Below are 10,492 nucleotides of genomic sequence, written 5' to 3'. Positions count from 1 at the left end.
ATTGCATAGCATATCCTTTTGTTTTCTTCTCTTTTTTCCTATCTTATGGGTCTCTATACGTATACAATTGTGAGCTCGATACATAGGCAATAGAACCTTTATACAAACCACCTGATGGCTCCTCCGATCCACTCCACAATACCCGAGAAGCCCCAGTCATCAAGCTTCAAAGACGAGGCCGACCCACAGGCAAACAAGATTGAAACAGAGCGGGGTGTCGACACTCAAGCCGAACATGCTTCCAACTCCGACGCAACAAGTCACGAATACAAACCCAGGCTTGACATGGGCGGCAAGCCTGAGCTAACAGAAGATGACTGCTACGAGAAGCTTGGCTTCTGTTTTCCAACATGGAAGAAATGGACAATTCTCAGCGTCATCTTCGTGGTTCAGATGTCTATGAACTTCAACACAGGCGTCTACGCCAATGCCGTAGCCGGTCTGACCGAGGAATTTCACATCAGCGAACAAGCCGCGCGAGTCGGACAGTGTGTGTTCCTAGTCGCATACGCATTCGGATGTGAGCTCTGGGCACCGTGGAGCGAGGAGTTTGGTCGCTGGCCCATCATGCAGCTTTCTTTATTTCTTGTGAACATCTGGCAGATTCCCTGCGCACTTGCACCCAACTACGGGACGATCGTCGTATGCCGCGTCCTCGGCGGACTCAGTTCCGCCGGTGGCTCCGTCACACTCGGCATGACAGCCGATATGTGGGAAGCCGATGACCAAGGCTATGCCGTAGCCTACGTGGTCCTCTCATCCGTGGGCGGGTCAACCATAGGGCCCTTCTTCGGCGGAATGATCGGCCAATGGCTAAATTGGCACTGGGTATTCTGGATGCAATTGATCGTGGGGGTAGTAACGCAAATCATGCACTTCTTCATTGTACCAGAGACCCGTGCAACAATTCTGATCGACCGCGAAGCCAAACGCCGACGCAAGAACGGCGAAGACATCTGGGGTCCGAACGAACTGAAAACCCCCCGTCTAGACATCCATGACGTACTGCGAATCTGGATCCGGCCATTTGAAATGTTCCTTCGCGAACCAATCGTGCTCTTCCTCTCCCTCCTCTCTGGTTTCTCCGACGCGCTGATCTTCGTCTTTACCGAGTCCTTCGCCCTAGTCTTCGAACAATGGTCATTCAGCACGCTCGCAGTCGGACTAACCTTCGGCTCGATTCTCATTGGATATATCCTCGCATACACAATCTTCCTTCCAGATATCTACCGCCAAATCCAAGTCCGGCGCAAATCCGGCGCAGCAAGTCGTCCCGCCGAACGACGTCTCCTCCTTCTCCTCTTCATCGCCCCACTAGAACCAGTCGGGCTCCTAGGCTTCGCGTGGACAAGCATGGGTCCACCAATCCCATGGATCGCACCGTGTATATTCGCATGCATGATCGCGATGGCAAACTACGCAATCTACATGGCGACGATCGACTACATGGTCGCCGCATACGGGCCGTATTCTGCATCTGCGACAGGTGGCAATGGATTCGCGAGAGATTTCCTTGCTGGTATTGCAACAATGTACTCCACACCGATGTATCAGAATATGGGGAGCAAGTACCATCTCCAGTGGGCGAGTACGCTGCTTGGATGTGTCGGGTTCTTGGTTCTGATTCCGATTTATGTCTTCTACTGGAAGGGCCCGGAAATTAGGGCTAAGAGTAAATTTGCGCAGCAGTTGGCTGCGGATCGGGGTACGCATTCTGAGAGCAGAAGGGCTAGTCGGGTTAGGGCTTCGATTGGTGCTTAGGCGGATAGGGTGAGACTCCTTGATATTCATCTCTTGTTTGCGATGGTCGTCGGATAACAACACAGTGTATATGTATATATAATATATGATAATCAATTTTCAGAGCATAGTTTGTATACTGTGATCAGATGGCTTTGAAACTTACGCACATATCTTGGTCATTACAGCAAGCGTGTCGATGGGACTTTCATGTTGTCAATTCCTACTGGAACTCAGCTCCATGATATAAACGCAACCGTAACTTTCCCAATACGATGATTTGATGCTATTGATAGATGAATAGTTACATCCTAGCTTAAAACAGCACAGTCGCAAAAAACTTATAGAGGTATCCCAAAAACGCCACAAGTGCCAGCTTCCCTCGCTTGCGCGATGCCCTAATTCACCTGTCCGTCCCGAACAGGCAGATCTGAAGCCTAGCCCATGCCAAAAAAGGCCATCCACGCAAGATGTCCTGTGAATCCTATCCCATGTCCTATCTCTGACTAGATAAAAATACCTAGCTTGAATGCAGCTTCTTCACGCGCATGGCGCCTTCATACAAACCGCGGTCCAACGCAGCGGCGACAGTCAAAGTACCACCGATGATAGCACAGACACCAGTCAGGAAGTTAGTGAAAGACTTCGGGCGAGCCTCACGGTTGATGACCTTCATGGGGGAAATGTCGTAGTTGAAGAAGACACCTGGGATGCCACCACTGGCGTGCACGCGCTCCTTGTGGCCCTCTGCAGCATCATTGCCACCAGAGAGGGGACGCTTGTGTGAGGTGACCGAGTACTGGTGGGCCTCAATACTGCCCTGATCACCGTAGGCGAGGCCGTGGGAGCCAAGAGGCGCCTTGTCGTAGGCAGTGTGGATAGACGACGAGAAGGCAGGATCCCAGCCTAGAGGCAGGTAGGACGTCGAGACAACCTTGACAAAGTACATGAAATTGTAGCCGGGTTCATCGGTCTCCTGCTTGGTATCGTCGAGTGGGTTAGTGTGGTGGTGATCGGTCCATCCCCAGCGGCCTGCTAGCTCTGTAGGAAGCTGGGGCCCGAAGCGAAGCTCGTGGACTATGTGGGACATGGTGTGCTGGTCAGCCGGTGCCGCATTGGGCACAACGTAGGCGTCCAGATCGTGGACGTGCATGTTGCCGGAGGTGAAGCTATGGCCTGGTGCAATGTGGAAATTGCCCACCACCTTATTTACCTTTAGCACACCCTCAATCCGACATCCCTCGCGGCGCTGCTCTGCAAGCTTCTCGGCGTATCCCTCGCGTTTGCACTGCTCGATGTTGCTACCGTCACCGAAGGCCCATTGCTTCTCGGCGTAAGCCTCGCGCACTTCCTCACAAGTAGTACAGCATCCTGGCTTTATGACGTTTGGTGGAGGCGATGCTCCACCACATTCACCACAGTAATCCGGAGCCAGATGCTTTGCGATCTCAGATGGCGAGTGTCTGCGAAAGGATGATAATGAGATTATGATCATGATGTGAGAGATTCAAGTTATAGGGCTGGCACGTACAAATCCAAGGACTGAACATTAATCACCTTGCCTCCTTCGGAGTGAGGGCTCAGGCGGACTTTGTTCACGCCATGAGCAACGCCAACCTGCTGCTCACCAGAGACATCCATGACGTCCAAGGTCAACAGCTCACATGGCAGCCGAGGGAATGTCATGTTCAAGTGAATCTCCATTCGCTCTCCTGCGCAACGAAATTAAGTTGTTAGCGACTTTGCGCTGGGCACTTTATTGTAATTTTCAAAGATGTATGTCCATCGTGGGTCCGAGCGAGGCCGGACTCTATCCATACCTCGAGATTTGTCGACAACAAGCTCTGGCAGCACCACAACTCGTCGGTAGTCGGCCCATTCGCCCCATACCAGCCATAGAACAATTAGGAGCGAAGCGATTGTAATGACACCTCCGGAGTTCGTGCGAATACGGGCATCTTCGACGGTCTTGGCGAAGGCGTCTAGCTTCGTGAACCGCGACTTTGCAGGCATATCGCCGGTCAATTGATGACCATAGGGTGAAGCGCAAAGACCAGACGAAGATTGATATGGATAGCAGCAGTACTTTCAGTATCTGTATGACAAAGAATACACGAACAAGTTAGCTAGGTGGTCTTGAGACGCGCAAGCTCCTTTGAAGGAGAGGACCCATGCCAACAAACAGAGCAAATAAACACAACCAAGTAGAAGCAATAGGGAGATGAGCCATACCAGTAGCAGGATCTATGTGCGGCAATCCAAAGTGACTCGCTTCCAGGCACCTAAACAGTAGAGACAGCAACAAGACCGATTCGAAGCCTCCAAGTGGCCAGGCATACTTGCAGGGTCAATGTATGGGGACTATTCGTGAGGACAGACGACAGCCTGTGATTGGTCGGGGCGGAACAAAGGGATGAGTCATCTCCCAATTAGGCTTAGTTCTAGATAGTGCCGCCCTATCACGTGCCAATCGTCACTTTTTCTTTAGCCTCACTTTACTATTCACGGCTTTATGGTTCTTTGGCCATTCACGGTCAACTTCCTATTGTCTTCCGACTGTGCTACTTAATCGGCAAACACCCCTCTTTTTCACTCTTCCCTGTTTGCCTCTTCCCAACCTTTCCATCTCCTCGAATCACCATTTCTACTGCGACCTCCTCACATGCGAACTACTTTTTTCTGCCTGATCTGAGGCGCATCGCGCGCTGCTTGCTTCGTTTTAGCTGTTTCAACTTTCTTTTATCTCTATTCTTTTTAAAATACATCCCGATACCCCACCGACCTCTCAACCATCTCCCCCATCACTATGAAGACCATGAAGTCTCGCCGCGGCGGCAACGACCGCGGGGGTATCCGCAAGCGCGGTCCAACTCGCACCGATCGGGATGGCGATATGGACATGGATGCTGGTGGCGCTCGTTCGAAGAGAAACCGCGCTGAAAAATCCGGTCTTGGTGGCCGTGCTGCAGGTGCAGGTGTAGGCGGCCGAGCCGCAGGAACTGGCAACCGGGTCCAGGCTCGCGACAAGCACCTTGATGCAATTCAACGGGCAATTTCCAGTGTCGACCCCCAAGCGAACATCCGACAGGGCAACAGAAAGGCTGCCAGCAATCTTGAGCAGTTCAGTGTTCGTGGATGGAAATCCAGCAAGGCAGCAAGCAACCGTGACGGTGGCCTCGAGAGCCTCATCGCATTCCTCGAACGACGCATGAATTCCTTTACCAAATCTGGACCCCGCGCAAAGATTACCAAGGTAAGTCCCTCACTTGCAACGGCGGTCACCACCAATATCGGACTTCGACATCCCCCGCTCTCGTGTCTCGTTTTCGAGGACGGCCCTCCAACAAAACGACGATCGACACTTTTTGGGCTTTTTGGCTTTTACCCTTTGGGGTGACCGTGGTTTTCAAGGTCCTTTAGCACCTTTCTAACTTTCAAATTAGTCGCGCGTTGAAGGTGACACTCTCGTGGTATTCGTTCGACCTGATCTGGCGGCTCACATGCTTCGAATCAATAACAATGTCTTCGCCGGTGCTCATATCAACGTTGAAACATACACTGCTGCCACCGCACTCGATCAGGAACTGGCCGCAGCGGACAACACTCCTGGATCGACTGCTGATACCAAAACCAAAATGAACACCATCCTTGGCAAACGCTTCTACCCGGATACCAAGCTCCTTGACTTGTCAAAGCTCACAGAAGACCCTGGTCTGCAGGCCATGGGCATCTTCAACACAACCTCTACCGAGTCCAAGTTCTTCCCTGCTCTCATGAAGGTCTGGGAGATGGGCTTCAAGAGTGCAGCTGAGCGACGTGAGGCAGTAACAAGTGTCAGCCTGGCGGACAACAAGCTTCAAAACATCAACTCTGTGACAACTCTCGCTCAGAGTTTCCCCGATATCAAATTCCTGGATCTTTCTAAGAATAATATCAAGGATGCGCAGGGAATGCTTGGATGGCGCTGGAAATTCCGCAACCTCATCTTCTTGGACATGATTGGCAACGACTTCTGTTCCGATCCCAGTTTCAAAGACACCATGCTCAAATGGTACCCCAAGCTGCAAACTCTGAACAACATTCAAGTCCGAACTCCAGAAGAGGTTGCAGCTCAGAGGAAGACCCCCATCCCCGTTTTGCCTCCTCACTTTGTCGACGAATCGCAAATTGGCGAGAACTTCGTTCGTGCTTTCTTCCCTGGCTATGACAACGACCGCAACAGTCTGGTCACCAGTGTCTACGATGATCAATCTACTTTCTCGCTCAACGTCAACACCACTGCCCCCCGGGCCGGTCAAACCGAGACCGCAGGCTGGGGTGAATACATCAGAAAGAGCCGGAACCTTGACAAAATCAACCACCTTTCCGCTCGCATGTCGCGCTCTTTCAAGGGCCCCGAGCAGATCCGTGAAGTTTTTAATGCGCTCCCGCCTACTCGTCACCCCGACCTTATTACAAAAGCAGATCAATGGCTCATTGAATGCCACCCAGTTCCCAATCTCCCTGACCCCACTGGACAGAGCCCTACTGGAGTTGGTGGTCTCTCGCTCATGGTGCATGGTCAACTTGAGGAGAGCATTGGTGGCAAGGTTGAGACCCGCAGCTTCGATCGCACCTTCATCCTTGGTCCCGGAAACACTCCCGGTGGAATTCGAGTTATCAGCGAGATTTTCTGCCTGCGCGCATACGGTGGACACGAATCATGGAGTCCCGAGATCCAAGCAATTTCCCAGGACGCCCCCCAAACTGCCGCTGCACCTCCTATTGCTATTCCTATTACTGCCGTGGCTCCTGCCGTTACTGCCATCCCCCCAGTTGCCCCGGGTAGCAATGTTGCCGAAGGATATGGTTTGCCCCGACCTGGAAAGCCTGATGCCCAGCTCCAGCAGGAGCAGTTGGTTGCTCAGATGAGTGCCAAGTCTGGCATGACTATTCAGTTCTCCGAGATGGCCCTCTCCGGCAATGGTTGGAATGCTGAGCTTGCATGGAAGAACTTCGAACAACTGAAGGTAAGCAATTCTGTATTTCTACATTCGTCCATGGAACAAGACTAATCACACACTTTCACAGGCGTCTGGCTCACTTCCTCCCACTGCTTTCCTTACTCCGGCGTGAGCTCTTTGCTCTTTACTGAACCCTTTCACGTCCGCCCCCGGCTCTGTTAGCTAGTCAATTTCATCCAGGAGGTGGCTTAGTGGAAGCATGACGCATCCGATGTGACAATATCTTTTTTTTTTGCTCTTTTACTCTTGCATTGTTTGGGCGATTACCCGGTTTGACAATTTCGATCTCTGGACATGGGCCACTGGGCCAGGAACTTTATGAAACTTAAAAAAACTTAAAATATCACACAGTTCCTATTTCAATATTTGACGCAGCATCCTAGAAACAAATTATAGACGTAAAATCTCCCGGGATGATTGTAGGCGCGTAATCATACTCCTGGAGCATTGCGGCACAGGGAAGATGCCAAGCTGGCGCGCTAGAGCCATGCGGGCCGCAATCAACTCCCCCCATTCCAACTCTCCATCCCACGAATTCCGCATTGACCTCACTTATAGCAAGTTGGGACCAAGAGCAGGATGATTCTGGCGAGCTGATGGAATGACTATCACTGCCACAACCACCGGCCACATGTCGCCAAACGAGGAACCAAGCCTCGACGCCTTGGATGCGGGTGCGGAACACTTGACCTTTCGTGCGCACCACTGCATATGCTAATATAGGGGGAAATCTAGTGGACTACGATCCGATTGAACACTTGAATGCCGTTTTCTCCCACCCATCAACCCTCTCCTCGGTTTCTCAGATCTCCGACGCCCTGAACGAATGCCAAGATGAGCTGGATGATGACATCGGCATGCTAGTGGAGGAGCAGGTCACCTCCAATGCCGAGAGTGTGGAACGAATCCAGGCAGCCAAGGCTGACCTGTCGGAATTATTCAAGAAGATCGATGACGTGCGGGAGCGCGCATTGAAGACGGAGCAAGCCATCACCGACATGACAGCCGACATTAAACAACTAGACAACGCAAAAAAGAACCTCACACTATCTATGACGGCCCTCAAACGGTTGCAAATGCTCACCACGGCATACGATCAGCTTCAAGCTCTCAGTCGGACGCGGCAATATGGCGATTGTGCACAGTTGCTTCAGGCTGTCATTCAGCTTATGGCCCACTTTAAGTCATACCGATCGATTGATCAGATTGCAATGCTCAGTCGGAATGTCGCAGACATACAACGAGACCTGCAAGAGCAGGTCTGTGAGGACTTTGAGATGGCCTTCGCCAAGGGTGAGGTGGGGCCGAAGCGTGCGATGCTCGCGGAGGCATGTCTGGTCGCAGATGCTCTGGGTGAGCACGCACGATCCCGCCTGGTGACTTGGTATTGTAACACGCAGCTTCGCGAGTACCGGCAAGTCTTCCGAAACAATGAGGAGGCTGGGTCTTTAGACAACATTTCCCGCCGATACTCCTGGTTCCGGCGCATATTGAAGATATACGACGAGGAAAATGCAGCCATCTTCCCGGCTTCATGGCGGGTAAATGAAGTCTTAGCCAATGTTTTCTGCGAGGGTACACGTGATGATTTCAAAGGCATTTTGTCCCGATCTGTACGCAGTGGACAGGCGCTTGATGTCAATTTGCTACTCTCATGTTTGCAAGAAACGCTTGACTTTGAGCATTCTCTTGATCGGCGCTTCGCCCCTTCGTCGCGTACCTCTGTTGACACATTTGCCTCTGCCGAACCGCCCGTATTCAGCCAGTCGATTTCTGAGGCCTTTGAACCGTACCTCAGTGTCTGGGTTGAAGCCCAGGACAAGCAACTAGCAGCTTTAATGCCGAAGTACCGCCAACAGCCTCTCAAAGTACCAGACGAAGAGTTCGACTCGCATAGTGTGGTTTCGTCTTCGACGGAGCTTTTCACTTTCTACCGACTTGCTTTGCAGCAATGCGCTAAACTCTCAACCGGGGGCAGTCTGGCGGAGCTGGCCAAGGTATTTGCCAAATATCTGGACCAATATGCCCAGCAAGTTCTTCTCAATTATATAAGTGAACGGCCCACGGGTCACACACCGTCCCGGATGCCCTCTGTGGAAGATTACATCTCAGTCTTGAACACTGCCGACTACTGCTATACTACCTGCACTCAATTGGAAGAGAAGATTAGAAGTAGGCTGGATGAGAATCTAAAGCAATCTGTGGATTTGCAAAGTCAAGCAGACTCCTTTATGGGCATCGCATCCGCTGCTGTACGAGGCCTTGTGCGCCAGGTTGAAGTCGGCCTTGAGCCCTCCTGGCGCGAGATGCGCAACACGCCCTGGGCTAAGATGGAGGCAGTTAGTGATCAGAGCTCGTACATGGCCGAGATGCTTTCCCAGACGAAGGAGAAGGCGTCTGAAATTTTACAATATCTGCATAAGCACCAATATGCTCGTGCCTTCTCGGATCACCTGGTGGAGCTCATGTCGAGCCAGTTCATCAACAACGTCTTCCAATGCAGACCTCTTTCAGAGACTGGCGCAGAACAGGTATCGTGCTCTCCCTATCATGACATTGTGTAGTTTGCTAATTCCCTTTCTAGATGCTTCTCGATTCCAATGTTCTCAAGGGCGGTCTTTCGTCACTGCTACCTGCTCCAGCGCCCGCCGGCTTTGTCAAGCGCGTGAATAGCAGCTTCTTCAAAATCGAAACCCTCCTCAAAACCCTCCAGGTCCGGCCGTCACCACCGGAAGCTCTTGTACAAGCTTACCTCATCCATATTGCCGACCGCAACAATAATAACTTCCGCAAAATCCTCGAGCTGAAGGGCATCCGCGGGCGCCAGGAGCAAAACCACCTTGTGGAACTGTTCCAGCTTCACCGTGCATCAGACCGCTATGCATCCAGTCTCCAGTCGAGCAACCCCATTCTTGCCTCTCTGCAAGGGCCATCCGCCACCGCCACCGGGTCCGTATCCCAGGGCCTAGGCCTAAGCAGTGCCGCCGCGGCCATGCCCTCTCGTTTTGAAGCCTCTCTGCTCGGGTCTGCCATCATGTCGGCTGCCAAAGACGGCGTCGATCGCTTCGGCAACCCCAGCTTAAGCACACTGGGAGCTGGGACGACCGGAACATCTCTTTCCACATCTGGCCTGACCAGCCCATCAGGCACCTTATCTCCAGCCCTCGGCGGGTCTTCCCTACAACCTAATCACATGTCAAGTCCATCCGAGAGCGCTACCGGAAACCTCAACGAGAACCTGAAGAACATTGGCAAATTCTTCCGTCGTGATCTTGGTGGTTTCGGAGGCCGATTCGGGCGGAGTACCGAGGATGGGGCGTAGATCTGCATCTGATTTTCATTCTTGTTTTCTTTCTGCTTGCATTTTGACATGGGCGTGGATACCATTGTAGATTGCTTGTCATTTCGGCAAATTTGTCTGGAGCATTGCATACTCTTGAGGCATGGGTTTCCTATGCTCAGAGACATGCTGTCTAGATCATTTCTTCTTTTTTTTTGCAGCTGTATACCACTTGGATTAAATGACATATTTCCTCTTATCTTGGACCTAATTTGTTCTTATTTTCTGTTTCATCTTCACCATCCAATTCCATCTCCCAAGTGGGTCAATTGCCCGCAATCGTCTTTCCACGCCCTTCCAATAACAAGCCCCGTTAAAAAGGAGCCGTATAAACAAACAAATCCATATTGACAACTTCCTTCCAATCCATCGAGAGTCCAATTCCTACCGCATCCCAACCCAAGTTCTC

The 10,492-nt window shown here is 51.7% G+C and overlaps 3 protein-coding genes across 3 annotated transcripts; 2 read left to right on the top strand and 1 right to left on the bottom strand.

Annotated features, from left to right (window-relative positions):
- Window positions 1–114: 114 nt before the first annotated feature.
- N7457_003682 (uncharacterized protein) lies at window positions 115–1,761 on the top strand (the record flags this gene model as incomplete). The annotated part of the gene is made up of 1 exon (XM_057174727.1): window positions 115–1,761. One exon carries the CDS (start codon window positions 115–117, stop codon window positions 1,759–1,761), a length of 1,647 nt encoding a protein of 548 aa, XP_057034878.1.
- Window positions 1,762–2,260: 499 nt separating this feature from the next.
- On the bottom strand, window positions 2,261–3,753 carry N7457_003681 (retrograde cargo receptor ERV46; the record flags this gene model as incomplete). The annotated part of the gene is made up of 3 exons (XM_057174726.1): window positions 2,261–3,203; window positions 3,272–3,452; window positions 3,561–3,753. 3 exons carry the CDS (start codon window positions 3,751–3,753, stop codon window positions 2,261–2,263), a joined length of 1,317 nt encoding a protein of 438 aa, XP_057034877.1.
- Window positions 3,754–4,546: 793 nt separating this feature from the next.
- N7457_003680 (GARP complex subunit Vps53) lies at window positions 4,547–10,065 on the top strand (the record flags this gene model as incomplete). The annotated part of the gene is made up of 5 exons (XM_057174725.1): window positions 4,547–4,993; window positions 5,184–6,749; window positions 7,390–7,417; window positions 7,479–9,274; window positions 9,328–10,065. The coding sequence occupies 5 exons, from the start codon at window positions 4,547–4,549 to the stop codon at window positions 10,063–10,065; spliced, it is 4,575 nt and encodes a 1,524-aa protein (XP_057034876.1).
- Window positions 10,066–10,492: the final 427 nt, after the last annotated feature.

The sequence above is a fragment of the Penicillium paradoxum genome (genome assembly GCF_028828445.1).
Source record: "Penicillium paradoxum strain IBT 22861 chromosome Unknown utg000003l_segment0_segment0, whole genome shotgun sequence".
In the NCBI taxonomy this organism is placed as follows: Eukaryota; Fungi; Ascomycota; class Eurotiomycetes; order Eurotiales; family Aspergillaceae; genus Penicillium; species Penicillium paradoxum.
This window is presented reverse-complemented; position numbering and strand designations above follow the sequence as displayed.